The sequence below is a fragment of the Leptodactylus fuscus genome, chromosome 5 (genome assembly GCF_031893055.1).
Source record: "Leptodactylus fuscus isolate aLepFus1 chromosome 5, aLepFus1.hap2, whole genome shotgun sequence".
NCBI lineage: Eukaryota > Metazoa > Chordata > Amphibia > Anura > Leptodactylidae > Leptodactylus > Leptodactylus fuscus.
This window is the reverse complement of record NC_134269.1, coordinates 205,361,444-205,381,858: the sequence shown is the minus strand read 5'-3', so window position 1 is coordinate 205,381,858 and position 20,415 is coordinate 205,361,444. Positions and strand designations below refer to the sequence as shown.

The 20,415-nt window shown below is 41.5% G+C and overlaps 1 protein-coding gene across 3 annotated transcripts in view; it reads left to right on the top strand.

Annotated features, from left to right (window-relative positions):
* The window catches only part of TSPAN9 (tetraspanin 9), a 197,850-nt gene extending 178,518 nt beyond the window's left edge, over window positions 1-19,332 (top strand). For all 3 annotated transcript variants that reach the window (XM_075275092.1, XM_075275093.1, XM_075275091.1), the window contains 5 exons: window positions 436-510; window positions 9,861-9,962; window positions 10,058-10,189; window positions 11,391-11,474; window positions 18,317-19,332. In XM_075275092.1, the coding sequence (XP_075131193.1) occupies window positions 436-510; window positions 9,861-9,962; window positions 10,058-10,189; window positions 11,391-11,474; window positions 18,317-18,388 (465 nt within the window). In that variant the 3' untranslated portion in view covers window positions 18,389-19,332. The remainder of the gene's footprint in view (window positions 1-435; window positions 511-9,860; window positions 9,963-10,057; window positions 10,190-11,390; window positions 11,475-18,316) is intronic.
* Window positions 19,333-20,415: the final 1,083 nt, after the last annotated feature.

Genomic DNA, 20,415 nt, shown 5'->3' with positions numbered 1-20,415 from the left:
TTACCTTACCTCTCCTGGGCTTCTGGTGCTCCCCCAGCATCTTCTTCAGGACTGTTACTGCCTCTGGTTGAAGTCATGCAACCTGGGACACGGTTACATCATGAGGTCCAGAAGGTCTCAGCAGTGACCCCAGGACAAATGACGTCAACCAGAGGCAGGGAAAGGCCTGAAGAGGAGGCCAGGGACCACCGGACACTCAGGAAGGGTGAGGCAAGGTAAGTGTAAGTGTTTGTTATTTTTACTCACCTACCCTGGACCTCCACCTATTATACTCTGAAGTTTTAGGAGACCCCAGAATATAAGAACAGAACTTTTGGTTTAAACCGGATACCAAACCTTATGAATATTCCCCGAAACGAATCTCCCGATGTTCCCCCATCTCTATATATTGCAATTAACATAAATTAAATTAAGTTTCTGTTCATTTTCTTTCAGTTTTTCATCATTTTGCTGATAATTCTTTTGGCCGAGCTGATACTCATTATCCTCTTCTTCGTCTATATGGACAGGGTAAGTCTTAAAGGATTTGTCCATATTTTTTTTATATATGGTCTTTACTTAGGATAGGCAATAAATATCATGCCGGTGGACCACTCATACCCCATGAAATCAAAAGTAACACATTCTCTGAGAATTAAAGGGATCTTATCATTTAGAAGGAAGTTTTTGTCCCTAACACTTCGGAATAGCCTTAAGAAAGGCTATTCGTCTCCTACCTTTAGATGTCTTCCGTTCCCGTGAAAACCGGGAATTCTACGGAACGACGGCGTGGAGAAGACATCTAAAGGTAGAAGACGAATAGCCTTTCTTAAGGCTATTCCGACTTGATAGGGACAACAAATTCCATCTGAATGATAGGATCCCTTTAAAGACTGATATATTTTACTTATCTTAGACAACCCCTTTAAGTACAATCATGTACGAGTCTTTTGTCTGTGCACGTGGCTTGGTCTATTCTTATATTGCCAGAGGGTTATTGTTGTACCCATTTGTTCAAAAAAATGTAAAAAAAAATCCAAATTTAAAATTTCAGTTTTTTAATCGCTTTAAATCATCACTCTCCTTGTATTAATAACCTGGAACGTTGCAGAAGACAGATGTTTAATGCCCTGAAATTGGCCCGGAAACTTTCTTCCTTGTTCATTTCCAACATGCCGAAAATAATAAACAGCTGTCACCGGAATATGCTTTATTGGATTGTATTTGACGGAATCAGCGCCGTTCTTCAGTATGGTAATGGCGGGCATTGTGCGAAGTATTTTTGTGCATTAGCATTTTAAATACCTATTGAGGGGATGAAAACACTCCATAAAACTGAACTGATTTCACTTGTGCGAGATGGCAGCTTTGTGCGCTCACCAGCGACAGAGCATTTCATAGGACTGACTAATGGCCGGCTGGAGCTGTCTGGCGTTAGACAGTTTATCAATCCGACGAGGCGATGCTGCGAAGGCCCGGCATAACACCGAGAGCGTGTGTTCATCCGACATTAAAACCTATGAACTGAAGCCACCCGGCTGCTTGGGCAACCTTTCCATAGTCAGTGGAAATTGAGCAAAATTCTATATATTTTAGAGTCGACTACTACAGTAAAATTCGTGATGAATAGAACCTGATATATACTGGGGAATCCGATCATCTGGATCAGTGGTTCTCAACCTTTTTACCTTATCAGTACTACATGAGCAGTTATGTAATGGCACCCTCAGTTCCCCCACATATAGTATAATGGTCCCTTCAGTGCCCCCATACTCAGTAGAATGGCCACTCAGTGCCCCCACATGTAATACAATGACCCCCATATATAATGTAATAACCCTCTCAGTTCCCATGTAGTATAACAGCCCTCACACTTAGTATAATGGCCCCTTCAATGACCCATATATAATAAAATGGGGCCCCACATGTAGAATAATGGTCCCCATGCTCAGTAGAATGGCCCCCTCAGTGCCACCACGTGTAGTAGAAGGACTCTCTCCGTGCTCCCACTTGTAATACAATGGCCCCTATATGTAGTATAATGACCCCGTCAATGTAGCATAACAGTCCACACAGTTAGTATAATGGCCCATTCAGTGACCCACATGTAATAAAATGACCCCCTTCTGTTTACCACGTGTAATAAATGGCCCCCACTCTCAGTAGAATGATCCCTTCAGTGCAACCACATGTAAGAATAATGGTCCCCATGCTCAGTAGAATGACAACCTTGGGACCCCAACCTTTAATATAATGACCTCCATATGAAGTAGAATGGCCTCCACAGTGCCCTCTCTGTAATATAATGGCCCCCATATGTAGTAGAATGACTCCCTTAGTGCCTCCAACTTCAGTAGAATGGCCCCCAGATTCAGTGCCCTCACCTGTAATATAATGACCCCATGTAGTATAATGCCCCCCCCCAGTTCTCCCACTTGTAATATAATGGTCCCCATATGTAGTATAATGGCTCCCTTAGTGCCTCCAACTTCAGTAGAATGGCCCCCAGATTCAGTGCCGTCATCTGTAATATAATTATCCCCATGTAGTATAATGGCCCCCCAGTTCTCCCACCTGTAATATAATGGTCCCCATATGTGGTATAATGGTTCCCTCACTGCTGCCACATGTAGTAGTGGCCTATCAATTCTCCCACATGTAATATAATGGCCCCCTCACAGAATATAATGGTCTCCGCACTCAGTAAAATGTCCCCTACGTTCAGTATAATGGCCCCCACACCAATCACTTCCTGTATGTCAGGAGGGACAAAGTAATATGGGGGATTGGTGAGGTAAGAATTGCTTACTTTTTTAACCCCTTGTATAACATTTACCCACCAGACATTAAGGATTCCTGGTTTTGACTTGTCCTGAAAATCAGCATCAAAACCTACCTGTGTGAGCAGCGCTTATTGATCTACTTTTTTTTTCAAGCAGATCACAGGGTTTCCTCAGTCATTTTGATCTCAAGGTGTTTTTTTTTTCTTATCTTCTGACATGCAAGACAAAGATAGTTATAAAGATGGTGCAAAAACACACAACTACTAGAAAGAGAAGAAAAATACCAATGTATCAATATTACAAATTTTATAAAAATGAAATTTGGAAATTAATAAATTAAATTTGTAAGAATTTGAAATAAAAACAAAAACAAAATGGAAAATGTAAGCCTCTGTTCTAGGGTTGACCCGAACTTGAGATTTCAGGATCAATTTTAAATTCCGGTTTCCGATCATTTTCCAGCCAATCCGGAAATTTGCTCGATCGCCGATCAGGATCTGATCTTTCCCAATCCCTAGTCAATGCTTCTCTATGGGAAAAGTCACTTTTGGGGTTGAGCCGATCCTGAGATTTCAAAATCCGATTTCTGATCATTTTCCAGCCGATCGCGATCGTGAAATTTGCTCGATCGCTGATCGGGATCCAATCTTTTCTGATCCTGATCACTCAGCCTACTCTGCTCACATTTGTTTATAACAGAAACCCATCATAAGACTGACCGTTGGACCCCATTGGCTTATAATCCGAACCATGGTGCCTTGGTGTCCATTGTTTTGAGGGAAAAGTACCTGTATGTAATGAAATTTTTCAATTAAATGTGATAGAATCCATAATGGAGTCTCTTAAAGGGATTGGCCAGAAATTTTTTATCTTTAGGATTGGCCATAAATATCCAACATCTGGCCACCACACTGCTCAGTTGTACAGGGGCACTTCCTACACTAAACTGGCGGCCAATACGCCAACTGCTTCTGGCTGTGTATACTAAAGGTGTCGGAAGTGAGCCCCATAGACCAGGAGGGCCAGCTGTTAGACTTCCACCGATCCTAAGGATAGGCCCTGCATTTAAAAAAAAATCATATACAACCAAAGCCTTTGAAAGAATTGTGAACAGACCCTAACCTGAAAAAGGAAAAATATTGCTTCTAGATTTATATTCTGTTAGCTCTAGGGTTGAGCCGATCTTTCAGGATTTCCGGATCGATTTTAAAATCTGATTTCTGATCATTTTCCAGCCGATCCCGATCATGAAATTTACTCGATCGACGATCAGAATCCGATCTTTTCCGATCCCGATCGCTCAACCCTAGTCAATGCTTCTCTATGGGAAAAGTCACTTTTGGGGCTGAGCCGATCTTGAGATAACCTCCGACCTCGATCCCGCTGGAAAAGATCGGGATCGGTATTCTGATCGCGATCGTGAAATTTACTCGGTCGCCGATCGGAATCCGATCTTTTCCCATCCCGATCACTCAACCCTAATCAGATCTTAATTCCTGCCTAAAATATCACAATTGGTTACAAAAAAAAAGAAAAAAATTGATTTAAAAAATGTTCAAAATTGTGAATTTTTTGAATATCCCCTATACTTGTTTTCCTACTTTTCCATATAGTTTAATCCTATTTCTGGATTAATTTTTTACCAAACATCGACATATGTATTAAATAAAATCTTGTCTATTGAAAAGTTGATATTTTCGCGATTATCTATTTGAGCGCGGAGCGACAAGTAAGAAGATTTATGTTAATGTAGCAAACAAAGCAACCACAGTCAATTAGGAAAAGAAACAGAAAATGACTTGTGTTCATCATCTGTCTTATAGCTTTTAAGATCTTTCTTGGGTAGGAACAAGTGCTACTGAATAACAAACACTTTTCTTATCATTACCAACGCTCCTTCGTTTAAGTAGCGCCTCATTTCCATATCAAAGTGGAAGACTGTTTGTAGGGACGACTTTTTTTTTTGGAGAAGCAATTGCCACAGCGTCTAACAGGATTTGAGAGACTTAATAACGCCGTAGAAGAACTTCAAAGTTATTGCAGTCGATTCCGAGTAAAAATGGAGTTTGGACTGACGGCACAAGTAATGGGGCCCGTTTAGACCAATTAAAACTCCATTAAATCAACAGGAAGATCAAAGTTTATCACTAAAGAAAATCTGAATCCTGTTGGTAGGACTCACGTATCGAGTGGTACAAAGCTAGAATATGGCACCCATTGATGTGTAGAGAAAATGGTTTCCAAAATAGAAGTAATTTATTTTTTTCAATTAAAAAATTAAAGGGATCCTATCTTTCAAATTCCTTTTTTTCTCAGTAACACGTAGGAATCACCTTAAGAAAGGCTATTCTTCTCCTACCTTTCTTTGTCTTCTCTGCGTCACCATTCACTTGAAATCCCGGTTTTTGTCGGTACGCAAATAAGTTCTCCCGCAGCACTGGAGGCGGGTCCCAGTGCTCAAACAGCACTGGGGGCATCCCCAATACTGCGAGAGAACTCTCTCCAGTGCCGCCTCTAGCTTAGTCAGCAATGGCCTTTTCACGCGTCTTCTTCCGGCGCGCGGGAGGTCAAAATTCAATGCATGAGCCGTCTTCACATGCGGACAGCCATAGAACTTCAGAAGCGTACTGCGCATGCTCGCGTAAGCGTCCACAAAAAAATGGCCGCCCACATGTGAAGTTGGCTCTGCCCAAGGCCCACTGGCAGAGCCAACTTGCGCTTGCATTGAATTTTGACCACCCCACACCTCGGAAGAAAATGTGTGAAGAGGCCGTTGCTGACATAGATGGAGGCGGCACTGGAGAGAGTTCTCTTGCAGCATTGGAGACGCCCCCAGTGCTGAGAGAGAATTCATTTGCATACCGACAGAAACCGGGATTTCGAGCAAACGGCGGCACGGAGAAGACAACGAAAGGTAGGAGAAGAATAGCTTTTCTTAAGGCTATTCCTTCGTGTTACTGAGTAAAAAAGGCGTTTGAAAGATAGGATCCCTTTAAGTAAATGAAGAAGAGAAATATTTGATGTGACTTTTACCCATTGCCCTCCATCAATTCTTCTCAATACAGAAATTTTGAAGGACCTCGGCTGAGAGGTTGTTCCACCGCCGTCCTAGAGAACTGTGTTTCAGTCCTTCTGTCTCTTCATGTCATCCCAGACAGACTAGACTGGCTCATGTTGAGATCAGGGCTCTGCAGGGGCCGGATCATCACGTCCAAGACTCCTCCTCCAAAGGGCAAAGGTCACACCAACTATTGGTGGAATTTACATTTCTCTTTTCTTTAATCCTTCTATTTTCGAAAGCATTCTTACTTTGCCGCATTTTTCCACAACCGCCTAAAACATTTGCACAGTATTGTATGTCTACAATATTGTACAAAGGCACAGAGATGTCTGCTTGCATATGATAAATACGAAAGCCCCATCAGATACTACACAATAGAGATAGTTCTAGGGGAATTAATTCCTATAATACAGTACGGCATGGCACCATATGGCGGCACACTGAGAGCCCGTGGCTTAGTTTGCCTCCGAACAGGCTTTCTGACAATAATCGAGCTGCAATTTAGCAGCCTGGATGATAATCTACTAATCAAGAGTGACAATCCAATTGTCTAAGACCAGTAGAAATCTGTTCCACAGTCCAGAAAAAAATTGGCTACTTGCTGTTATTTTTAGTATCATCGCATTAACAAAAATCAGCCAAGAATTCAATTACAAAAATTGGCCAAGAATATGGAGTGCTTATTTATAATTCCAAAAAAAAAAAATTACTGATAGATATATGTAAATCCTGGAAATTCTACAGGTGTGACATGTATGGATAAAAGTGTGAGCGACGGAACCTTCGTAAAATTCTTCAAAACTTCCCAAAAATTTTAAAAAATGAAGTAGCAAACAAAAAGTTTCCTAATGACAGAAAGTAAGGTGTTGATTACCATTTAGGCCGACTGGTAAAACCTTTCTTGTGGTGGCCACATTGGAGGTATACACTTCCTGTATAGTGAGTTGCATGTATACTGCATAATCTAATCTAGGCTAGCGGTAGATCAAAAGAACTGACACCTGTCTCTAAAGAGGACCCTTCACCGCCTCTACCAACTCCACTGATTCTGACGCAGTTGGAATTTTTTCTCTAGCCCCTACCGTTCCCAAGCAATCCTATGTTCTCTGCTGTCATAGGGGTGGTTCCCATCTATCTGCTTCTGCCTGACACCACCCACATGACAGTAGACATTATAGTTCCTTCTTAATAGCCAACCCTCCACAGATTCTGGTACAGCTGGAATTTTGACTCTATCCCCCACCATTCCTAAGCAATCAGTGTTGTTAGTTTTGGTGCCTGATATACCAACTAGACTCTCTAATATCAAGTGGGTGGTGTCAGACCAGAGGGGATAAGGGGGTGTGGCTCAGAGCTCCAATCAGAATCAGTCTGTGTCACACACCCCTTACCTGGTACAACCCACTGGTCATTAGGGAGTCTAGTTGGCGTATCAGGCACCAAAACTAACAGCACTGATTGCTCTGGAATGGTGTGAACTAGAGAAAAAATTCCAACTGCTCTAGAATCAGTGGAGCAGCAGCCTATTGGTGGAGGTGCTGAAAGGTCCTCTTTAACACTAGAAGTCCCAGACATTTCGAGCTCCCATTTAAAGCAATGGTAGAAATGTTAAATGACCCCTCTCTGGGACTTCTAGTGTCCTTTTGTTTTACTACTCCAACTTTTGATTTAGTATACATCAAAGAACCGCTTTCCCCTCCAGACCGGTCTGTAGAAGGTGTCCCCAGTAGTTTGGGATCATTGATCATATGCACAGGACTACTGTACGTCTTTTGCTCTCACCCTCTAATGAGATGACTCTGCTGATCATGTCCCAGACTATACAGAAAAGTTGAAAAGAGACCTTGATGGAATGAAACACGTCAGGCCATTGTGCCTTCTCCTGAGGCCCATAAAGAACCTGTTTCATAGCGAGATAAAAAAATCTCCAAAAATTTTTATATATTTCCTTTCTATGTTCTTTTTTTTCCAACTATGCAAATATTCTCAATTATACCTCCACGAATTCACATTTTACAAGTGCTCCCCTGGACGAAGGCTTCTAGAAATAGAATAATAAATGGTAGGAGGACTTCATAAAATCCAGATGTTTATTGTCCACAAGTTGAGAGCAATGCACAATTGGTTTTTCATATCAGGAGCGCTTGGTTCACAGACCTTGCATTAAGCACGCTCTACTGCACATTAATTGAGAAACACTCCTTTGACGACGCTGCAATTGAGAGCATTAGCCGGGAAGAAATGTAGGTTACATACAATTTTGGATGAACCGTTGCCCTCTTTTAAGCAACCGGTTATTTTAAAAACCCATTGTGAAAAGTATTCACGCGGTCACAGCTCATGTATTTGACTTTGGCAAGTTGGGTAAAGGTCAGTCTGTGCGTCTTCGTTTTTTTTTCGCAGTACTTGTAAACCTGGTCATGTTTATGTGCACGGTGTTTTTTTTTTTTTTCCGTTTTCCCATAACACCCAGTGATGAATTTTGTGAGTCCATAATGGACCGCGAATCAGAATCTCGTATATAAGTCAGATCATTCCCATCTATCCTATATCAAGGACAGTTTGTAATTATTACTGTGACCCAACCGGCTATTAATAGGTTAATAGATTTTTCCTATCTAAGGGGTTGTCCACCTTTTAATAATCAGATCAGGTCTTCCATTGGAAGGTTACCAAGAAATTACCTGTATTTTGCATGACCACCCAGCAGAAAAAGTTAAATTCCACTGTAGGGTGTCCAGAAGGTGCCCGTCTAAAGAAGACCTTTCACTACCTCCATCAGTTCCAACTCTTCCAATAGTTGGGATTGGCGGAGGTAGCCGCCCCCTCAATAGCCGCCCCTCCACTGATTTTGGCGCAGTTGGAATTTTTTCTCTAGCCCCTACCATTCCCAAGGAATCAGTGTTGTTAGTTTCATCATCCAATATGCTAATAAGGTTCTCTATTGTCAGGTGGGTGGTCCTGGACTGGAACAAAAAGTGGAACAGAGAGGCTAAGACCACCCACATGATAGTAGAAAGGATAATTGTGCTGAAAATAGCTGAAATGATTGCTCAAGAATAACGAGGGATAGAGAAAAAGTTCCAACTGTGCCAGAAATGGTGGAGCGTGCCTTGAAGGGTTCAAAGAGCTAACATTGGTAGAGGTGGTGGCAGGATGTCCATGTAATCCCAATCCTCTACAGCCAAAGACTCTATTCAAAATTGCTCTTCCCTCTGATGAACATCCCGAACAATGAATGTCCTATATGTCCTATATTTATTGCTCTCGTGCTCAACAAAAGCCATACTTCCATCTCAGCTTCTTCTCTAGTGCACTTCTATTCAGTTCTTATAGATTTTTATTAACTTATGCTGTCAATCAGGTTGTAGAACCGCTAGTTGCACCTCTTGGACCATCTCTGTGGAATTATTCTCCAACTTGGGGCTTCTTAAAAAGTTTATTTGGCAATGCATCAACAAAACAAATACATAGAAGTAAGGAGACCCTACTGAGCCTTCATTATAATGCTAAGTTTTACCACCAAGGACAGAAGGACCTGGACCTCCATTTCCCTCTGATCAACTTTCTGAGCAACGGGTGCTACATTTAGAATACTATCATGCTCAACAAGCCATACTTCCATCCAGCTTCTTCTCTAGTATACTCCCATTCAGTTCAGACAAATATTATATCTTTTGGGAAATTGTGTAGGTGGTAAAAGGTGGTAGATCTGTTGGCTGCATCTGTTGGATTGTCTACGTGGAATTATTTTCAGATTGAGGCTTCTTAAAAATTTTATTTGGGAACTGAGTTGGCTTACTGTAGAAGAAGAGAGGATACCCACTGGGCCTTCATTATAATGCTAAATTTTACCACCAAGGATGGAAGGTCCTGGTGGTTGCTTCCCCCTTGGCCTCCTTCCTATGACTTTCGAACCAAAGTCCTACACCTTACCTTTCAATATGTCTAAAGGGGGTCCTAGCTGTTTATGAAAATGCCCCTTTAAGCAATGACTTCCTGTGAAATTTCTATACTTTTTCTCTTTCTTCTCCTAGGTCAATGAGAACGCAAAGCAGGATTTGAAAGACGGTTTATTGCTTTACAATACGGAAAATAATGTAGGGCTGAAGAACGCTTGGAACATTATTCAGGCTGAAGTAGGTTTCTCGATCTTCATGTGTGTATTGTGTCTTGTACCACTTGATTTGTGTATGCGGGGAGATATTTATGTGGTTATTCGGGTTGGTTTCAGATGCACTGTTGTGGAGTGACAGATTATACTGACTGGTATCCGGTGCTGGGAGAGAACACAGTTCCCGATCGATGCTGTATGGAAAACTCTCAAGATTGTGGCCACAACTCGACCAGCTTAGTATGGAAGAAAGTGAGTATGATTTGGACGTGGATGCACTAGTAATGCGTTTTCCTGTACTTTGGGACATAGTGCTGGGAAGTGACAACCGTTCAGAGGTCCCAGCCAGTGGGAACCTTGCTCCTGCTATGAGGGGTCATTAATATTGTATGATCTGTATCTAGGCACTGCTTGCATCGAATGTTATCGGTCCATATTACGAGTGAAAAGTCACCATCTGTAGACAAAAATATCCATTGAGCAGATATAATTTGGTAGGGTGTCCATACACATAAGAGTAAAGCCCACCAGAGATTTGTCCACCAGGGATGTGTCCACCAGGGATGTATCCACCAGGGATGTGTCCACCAGAGATGTGTCCACTAGGGATATGTCCACCAGAGATGTGTCCACCAGGGATGTGTCCACCAGGGATGTGTCCACCAGGGATGGGTCCACTCTCTCCCAACACATAACATCATGGGAAAGAAGGTTCGGGGACATCAAATTTTATTCTGATGTTCTCAAGGAAGACACAAGATGCCAGGCAGCAGTTTCGACTTCACCCCCATCTAAAACACTTGCATTCTCAGCCAATACAAAGATTTATAGACATAGGAGGAGATGGAGAGAAAAGCTCTTGGCCCAATGACCATTCGGTCAACAGCTATTGAAGATGTATCTTTGCTTTAGAATTACAGAAGAACATAATATCATCTTTGTACCATCCAGTTGGGTCTCCAATTGGGCCAATTGACCACTTTTTTGCCCAAATTGAATCTCTTGACCCTTTTGGCATTGCTACTTAGCACGCTAAATTCAGTTTACATGTACACTACCTTGGTTTTATAGTAGAGGGGGAGATGAGTTACACGTTTTTCGAAATTCTGGCCTGAATGGCCCCATTCATGCTGTTTTCAGTATTGCTGCTCAACCCCATTGACCCGCTCCTTTGCTAGCCTCATACAACCCCTATTAGATATGTAAAGTGAATCCTGTAAACAGCGAATGGAGAAGCCGAGCAGTTGTTATGTTGCCCTGATGTTTTATCTTTCAATATGTGTCTTCAGCTTTCGCTAGAACGCGTTTCTTTGTAAACTTGACATTATCTTGAGTATTTTAGACCTTTGCTTATTTGCAAACACTTGTAAATGAAGGGAGTCAAGGATAAATGCGTCTTCTTATACGGAAACATCTGATATCAAATAAATGTGATGTTTGCTTTGGTCTATAGGGTTGTTATGAGAAAGTGAAGATGTGGTTTGATGACCATAAGCATGTCCTTGGAACGATCGGGATGTGTATACTTATAATACAGGTACGTAGGCTGATTTTTTTTATCATCTGGTACATATGTTCTGCATTTAGGGTCAGCAGAGTAATAGAGGATCCTAAGGTAAACAATAAGGGATCTCGAAAAAGACCTCTCCATTTGGAGGTGACTTTGGAGCCACGTATTTGCCCCACAAAATCCTCTCCAATTTCTGGCCAGAATCTGCCTCCTATTGTTCAGACAAGGCTCATGTCGATCCATTGCGGCAGATTAATTGACTAGTGCACCCAAAACCCCGACAGGCACAAGAGGCGCCATGCCTGAGAATGGACGTCTACAACAGTAAGGAACTGGCATAGATTTCCTATAAAACCGACTGCCATGAATCACCTATATTGGGCCACGGTGCCCCAGCTTGCTCCACTCTCCACCTACATTCATGGAAAGTGGGGAACTAGACGCTAAAGGGGCCCTTGCCCCAAATATGTGCACCATATTATCAATCATATCCCCCGAAACTGGCATAGATGGGAAAATATATTTCCCCCATTGTGTCTGAGTCTAAGACAAGCAAACTCATGGCAAAGAATTGAGAACTTTCAGTCGCAAGTTCCACAGGGATGGAATTTAAAGGAATTTGAGGCGGACTCTCAAAAAATGTACTATCAATCTTGATTCATTGTCTTTTTACCTCTTTGGACAATATCTTTAGATGGATCCCCTGGCGATAGGTTGACCCTAAAGTGCCCTGATCAGTTGCAATCTGTTTGGAAACCTGGTAACAAATGTGCAAATCCTCTACAGCTCCTCCGCAGGGGAAATTAGGTATTACATTGGATCGAAATCAACAGGCTGTTTCATATAATACACAGCTGTGCTGAGTCCTCCAGAGCTAGAGATAATAATGTAGCCATTCTCCACTCATGAGGATCCAATGGGAACCTTAAACCAATAACTCAGAATATCTGTTAATAGGCAGTTGCCTCTAAAGTAATAATGCGAAGCGGCATCCGCATCTTCCTATTCCAGGTCGGTGTCTGACATCATATGATCCCTTAAACATGGAAAGTCCAGAAGTGAAAATGTAAAAAAAAAAAAAAATCTCATATAAACTCCCCCCAGTAAAGCGGAGTATTTATAGAATATTTCTCAGAGAAATCAGTTTAGGGGGAGCAATAAAATGGCTGTTACCCTCTGCAGATATAATTTCAGACTGAAGCCGGCACAGCTGCTCTACCAGCATGAGGTGGTCACTTATGGGACAGATAGACATTATTAAAAAATTCATTTTTTGTTGCCTTTAGACAGGAAGGAAATATTGTTCACTGAGAAAGAGAGAAAGATGAATAGATGTGAGATTGATGATACACGGAGAGAGAGAAATAACTATGAAATAGATTGGTAGATAGATGGGATGGATGGATGGATGGATGGATAGATAGATAGATAGATAGATAGATAGATAGATAGATAGGAGATAGATAGATAGATAGATAGATAGATAGATAGATAGATAGATAGATGATAGATAGATAGATAGATAGATAGATAGATAGATAGGAGACAGATAGATAGATAGATAGATAGATAGATAGATAGATAGATGATAGATAGATAGATAGATAGATAGATAGATAGATAGATAGATAGATAGATAGGAGATAGATGGATGGATAGATAGATAGATAGATAGATAGATGATAGATAGATAGATAGATAGATAGATAGATAGGAGATAGATGGATGGATAGATAGATAGATAGATAGATAGATAGATAGATAGATAGATAGGAGACAGATAGATAGATAGATAGATAGTTAGATGATAGATAGATAGATAGATAGATAGGAGATAGATAGATAGATAGATAGATAGATAGATAGATAGATAGGAGATAGATGGATGGATAGATAGATAGATAGATAGATAGATAGGAGATAGATGGATGGATAGATAGATAGATAGATAGATAGATAGATAGATAGATAGGAGATAGATGGATGGATAGATAGATAGATAGATAGATAGATAGGAGATAGATGGATAGATAGATAGATAGATAGATAGATAGATAGATAGGAGATAGATGGATGGATAGATAGATAGATAGATAGATAGATAGGAGATAGATGGATAGATAGATAGATAGATAGATAGATAGATAGATAGATAGATAGGAGATAGATGGATAGATAGATAGATAGATAGATAGATAGATAGATAGATAGATAGATATTCTTCAGTTGCAGGTACATTTTTCCACATATTCCAAGTGCCACCTACTAAGCTGACAATACAATTCCGGATGTTCTTCCATTGCCCTGTATGTGCTTCTGTGTCCTTATTATCAGGTATATGTACGGTATTATATACATCGCCTCTGGTGCCCCTTGAGCCATGTTAAGGGCAAACATAGCCCTGTCTCTATAGAGTCATCTTCAAAAAAAATCTGCTGACTGCCGAAACCATATTCTCCCACCGTCTCCTACTCATTCTTTTTTAAAATAGGTCACTTGTCTCATCCTGAAAATCGCTCACTGAGATACGACTGCCCTGCAGGGTCCTCTGTGGCAATGCCAATCTGAGGAGCTATAATAAATGCCCTATAAACCAATATAAGCTTCACGGCGCTACAATCTGGGTCAGGCTGCATGACTAACACATGACACGGGATCATTATAGAAATTGATCATTTTTCAAAAATATAAGCAAAAAGTTGCAAAAAAAATTGAGCGCCCGGTAGGTGGCCGTTCTTGCACAGCACAGCATTCGCACGGCGGTGGAGTTAATGGCAATATATTGCGGGGATATTTATATGGCGGTATGCGCCATTACAGTGCGGTCGATTGGGTTTACGGCACCTCTATGCAGATAGCGTTATTTAACTTTGTTTTAATCCGACCTCAATGGAGCAAGCAGGAGCCGAAATTTGCCCAAAGCCGTTCACTTTTTTCTTTATTGTTTATAAGCTCAATTAAACTTTATTTAAAGCCAGATACCTCTGGTGTGAGATGTATATGAAGCGTACGACCGCGCGCCGTGTAGCCGCCGCTCCTGGACGGGTAATGTATGCCTCGTTTAACCTTTACAAAGATGAACCTTTCCACCGATACAGTTTCTAAAGATAGAAGCCGGTCCCTTTGAAGAGTTATGGTAGACGTTACTTCATCTCTGAGCTGTGACCACCATGCCACGGTATGGGACAGACATATAGTACGCGGCTAATGAGACCGGCTTCTATTTCACAGGTTACTTCATCTGTCAGCAGAATTTACCCCTATTAACCACCAGCACGCGTGACCTTAAAAATAGTTTTCTAAAGTTATACCTACTCTACAACGTACACAAATGAAGGACAGTCTAAGTGTCCTGGTCCATCTTTGCCAAGCCGCCCCATTGAGGGATACCTAGAACATCATCCAAAAGCTGCATGAAAACCTGCGCATGCGCAGAGTGTTTACCCTTGTATGGGCAGAGTAAGCCATTTTGGTGCGCAATAACCCAAGTGACCTTGAGACTAGCACATAAGACCACAAGTGAATTCTCTGTCCACACAAGGGTAAAGGCACGGCGCATGCGCCAGCTCTCAGATCTGTGTAAATTGATGCAACCGGATACAACCAGTAGACACTTGAGCTTTCCTTGGCATACAGCACCGGAATTTTGCATAGTATTTTTATAAGGTATTTTAAGTTTATGAATGATGAAGTCACCATGATAATTAATGGCCTTGAGGGGGACTTAAGAAGATTGACAGGACACTTAGATGGTCCAGATACACCCAGTGGGCACCGGAGCCTTCATTTACATACGGCACAGGAGGTTTACTTTTTATGACTTTACAAAGTCCTTTTCAGGTCCAAACAGTGACGTGAGAAGTTTATAGAGGTGACTTTGGAGCTACGATGGTCACTTACCACTAGGTTCTTGTGTAGATCAAAAGTTGGTCATCAAAACCATTTGTTGGGTAGACCAACGAACCCTAGTCTGACACCTCAGTCAAACTTTTTGGTATCAGACCATAAAATCAACTATATATGGTGGCCCCCAGTCTGATTGGTTGAACGGGACATCACGGTCATTTCTGTGGCCAAAGGACTCAGGTACCTCTTGGCCAATCAGAAGTAAAAGGACAACATGGTCACCATCTAGGCACTCTAGACCAAGAAGAGTCCTATCTATCACATGATGGCCCTCAACCAATCGGACTGCGAAGTGCCACAATGGAGATATTACTAAATATGGCCAAAATTAATGGCACCGAAACCACAAACCATGCCCGAGATGCCTGCATGTTCTATGATACATTTCCACTCTCTCGCTGCCTGCCCGGCTCCTTGTTCTAGTCTACTGTCAGCATTTGTAGCAATCAGCATTTATGTGCAGGAAATGATTTTAATCCCTCCGGCAATGTAAGATTTCAGCACAGCCAGATTATTTTTCTTGCCTAATTTTTAGCTTCTTAAACAATGGATTCAGCCAGTGCGGCTCTCGGCCTCATCTGGAATATAATGATTGTGGATAATTGGAGCAAATGACAAAAATGTAATTGTTAAATTAAGGGAACAGAAACATTACAGTTTATTAATTGAAGGATGCCGGCCATACACGCTGTCATAACCGCAATACTATATTGTAAAATAGCTCTTGTGACGAGTAATGGGCAGATCAGAATCGATTGGACCATTAGCTGTTTGTAGAATTTCGCCTCGAGATGCCCTCGGTTGACCCGATGGGATCTCAATGTGCTCCTGTTATCTTACTAACAAGCAAGTCCATATGATACTAAGTGGAGATGGTTACCTGGTAAATGTACGACATGAACACGTTGGCTATTTGTGCTCTTACGGTCGTTATCGTCAGTTTTTGGTAGGATATCTTCACACTAACATAAATTTCTACCCAGGTGGCTTCAGGTTTGGAAACCCAAGCCCTAGTATCTGATCTTGCCCAAAGGCCCCTTTTTTCTTATGAAGGGTATGTGTCAGATATTTTCCATTGGTGCCCATGAACCTCAAGTTATGCCTTTGGGGAAGAATACGTTGGGTGGTCTTGCCAGTAACTAAATACTGTCTATACTTGGGTTGACTTTTTTGGCCTCATCATAGCTTAGTCAAGTATTCAGGTCTAAGAAGACTACGTTCATATCTTTGTCAGAGTCTTTGGCACAGAGTCCGGCAGGAATCCCGGAAAAAAAAGTTGTGCAAAGTTGACTTTTTGTCCAAATGGACCTCCTTATAGCCAATGAGGTCCTCCAGAATCTATTGCTGTCCATCATTAGACTGACCATTTTTCCATTCTTCTAATCCTGTGATGGACCCAGAGACTGGAAACTCTGATGCAAGTGTGAACGTAGTGTAAGGTTAGAGGTGGCCATGGTAAATCGTTGTCTTACCATGTTTTCGTGGTAGAATGACAATCGCCATTTTATTTTCAAGAGGGTCAAGAATTAAACTAATCTGCAGTATTAACCCCATCTAACCGGGGTATGGTGTGGCCTCCATGGTCTAAAGCTGACCATGCACATTAGATGTATGTCAACCAAACCTGCCGCTAACCATCTACTGTGTGTGTAGGCCTTCCAACTCTACAGCAGATGACAGGAAGAGAAGGGTCAGACATGTTTGATATCAACATGACCGATCCATCTATTTTCTGGGAGACATATGGCAGCAACTTCTTCCACTCTCCCCATTCAGAACTCACACCCAAATATCCTAGAGATGTAAAAGTTGGACTCAATATAAGCCAGCTGTTGAATTTTGGAGGAACTACCGGGGAATTTCTCTATTGTTCTCCATGATAGGTATAGTAACTCCAGTAATGATCCATTGGCCTACAAGTAGGGTTGAGCCGATCTTGAGATTTCAAGATCGATTTTAAAATCCAATTTCCGATCATTTTCCAGCCGATCTCGATCCCGATCTCGATCATGAAATTTGCTCGATCGCCGATCGGAATCTGATCTTTTCCGATCCCGATCCTCAACCCTAGTCAATGCTTTTCTATGGGAAAAGTCACTTTTGAGGTTGAGCCGATCTTGAGATAACCTCCGATCTCGATCCCGCTGGAAAAGATCGGGTCGGAATTCCGATTGCGATCGTGAAATTTACTTGATCGCCGATCGGAATCCGATCTTTTCCGATCCCGATCGCTCATCCCTACCTACAAGTTTACAGGCTCACCATGTAAGTGAGACATAACCTCAGTTGCATGTGAAGATACTTCTCTCATATGTCAAGAAACTTGGAAAGAAGTTTAAAAGCTCTACAAACCAAACAGAGGAGACCAAAATCCTCCAAACCGTAGCCAGTGCTTTGATCCGATGATCCCTAAGCTCTATCTCTGCTCCCATTGTTAGTCTTTTCCCTCAACAGATGCAAAAGACATTTTTACGAGAGGACATCCCTGTCCTACGAAAGATTGTCTTATCGTTCTATTTTTACAGACGGATATTCGAGACCCTTCATTTAAATACATCCTATACATTTCACTATGGGGAGATACAATCTCTGGTTTAGGGTCCGTAGAAGAACGCGTTCCCTGGTATTAAGAGATCAGATTTCAATTTCTGAGCCAAGAGAGAAGTTATTGTTGTCCTTTACATCGAGTACTTGAAATAATTGAACCAAGGTCCTTCATCCAACCATCTCCGGATCAATATAATTACAGGAGTCAGGGGAATTAACAAAACTTTGACAGACGCGTCTTTTTTTAACCTTGATAAATACGTTACTAGGTAAACAGATTTACTGTTCCTTGGACACCACAACCAAAACAACCGGCCAGGAAACATAACGTAATCCCGATTGTATAAGTTGAATGTGTTTATCCCTACGAGGTTTCGATCTAATATTGACCTAATGCCATTTGTCAACTTTTTCAGATTCTCGGAATGGCCTTTTCTATGACCCTCTTCCAGCAAATCCACAGGACTGGCAAAAAATATGACGCCTAAGGGCTTCTCCAGAAAGACGTTTGTATAAATATACTTTGCCATAAACAATGTCAAGAACCAAGGAATCGGAACGTTGGTCACCAGACGAAACTTTACCGTACACCTGCTATTAATTTGCCAAAGAAGAAAGGAAATGCTTAGAGCCGGTTTCTCGCTCTAACACTCTTCTTGAACGTCTCGAAAAGATTGAGCTTTGCTTACTAATACACTTAAGACTCCTACCAATACATGATGGATATGCTTATGCTTCTGGGACATTTTTGAATTGCAAAAATATAGGTGAAGAACACTACATAAATGGGTGACTTACGAAAGCCATTGAAAACTGGAGCCCCTCCGCATCAGTGCTATGGGCCGGTTTGCATGGAATGGACTGAATTTTTTTTTGTACCTTATGGGACATGTTTTTGTTACTCTGTTTAGGACTTAGCGTTTTCATTGACATGTTTTTTTGGACGTTTCGTTTTTCTTTATTTTTGCTCGTTTTTTTTTCTTTGGTTCATTTTTCACTGGTATTATTTTAACCACAAAACTACAAAGTTCTGTGTGATCTTTAAAGGATGCGCCTGCAGTAAGTAGGTTTCCGAAATGAGCATTGAGGTTGATATTGAGAAATTGTTTTGGTTTATATATCATAGCCAAGTTACCTTCAGCTAACCAAAAGTAAGGTTTGCATCAAAGATGTTACTTGTTTTTTTACGATGTAAAGGTATATTGATTATATTGAGTTATTTTTATAGTCTTGTATTGGATTCAAATGTCACTTTTGTCATTTTAAAGTGTTCTTCCACCTAAACTATGTACTAAGACGTGACAACTACTATCCTGAGCACAACATGTGCATTGAGTAATTGTCACTTCCCTTCCCCCGCACAGCTACATCAGCCTGGACAGAATGACCATAAACAAATCTTAACGTGGGTCCCACTTCAATTGGGTTGTCTCTTTGGTAAAAATTTTTCTTAAAAAAAAATGTCAAAATGGATTAAAAAATTAAAGAGGCAAGTGGCAATGTCCTTGTTGACAAAAACAACATCTTGGCAATGGAGGCTCCGATTTACAAGGGAATAACACCATTTGATCCAAGTGACCCTAACCTATCTATCTGCGGGGATTGATATCCTGGGTTCTGGTGACACTCTCTTTGAGGCTGGGTTCACACGGGGTATTTTGGTCAGGATTTTGAGGCCGTATTCGCCTCAAAATCCTGACCAAAAAGACGGCTTCCATTGAAATCAATGGGAGCTGGTCAGGTCTTTTTTCCGGGAGCCGTTTGTTCTGGACATGTGGACATGCTCATTCTTCAGGTCAATTTGTCTAGTGAATCCACCTGAAGTCACTCTCTCTTCCCGACTAGGCCCATTCATTGGGCCTAATCCGGAGCGGAGTGCGCAACTGGATGCCGGTGCACTGCACCGGCATCCAGTCGCGGCTACCCGTTTTTTGGTCTGGAAACTGAGGAGGCCTCCGCCTCAGTTTCTGGACCAATAAACCCTGAGTGCACTCAGCCTAATTTTTGATCCATTTTGCCAATCACTGAGGCACCTCAACTGGTTTACTGGGCTGTCCAAATAATGAGACAGACCAGGATAAAGAGACCAGTGGGGCACCCAGGAAAGACCAGAACGGGAGCACCAGGGGATCGGTGGTATATGTATGACTTTGTTGATGTTTTTTTTCTACTGACTGGACAACCCCTTTGAAGCACTTGGTCCACACATATCAGGTCAATGGTATGTTAAGATGGCCATATTTTGTCATGCCAGGATCCTAGGTTTGCCACTTGATAGGTTTGTTCCAGTTGAACCAGGCATGACCCATGTCTTTTGGTCATAGTAGGGATACTCAAATATGGCCACAATACGACCATCCTAATTTACTATATGGATGAATATTTTTTTAGAAATGGCCCCCAGTCATATTTTCACCTCATTGCTGATGGCTTCCATGTATACATTTGATTTGGGTGGAAAAATACACTTTAAAGCAACAATCCATATGCAATATTTCATGTTATAATTTAATAT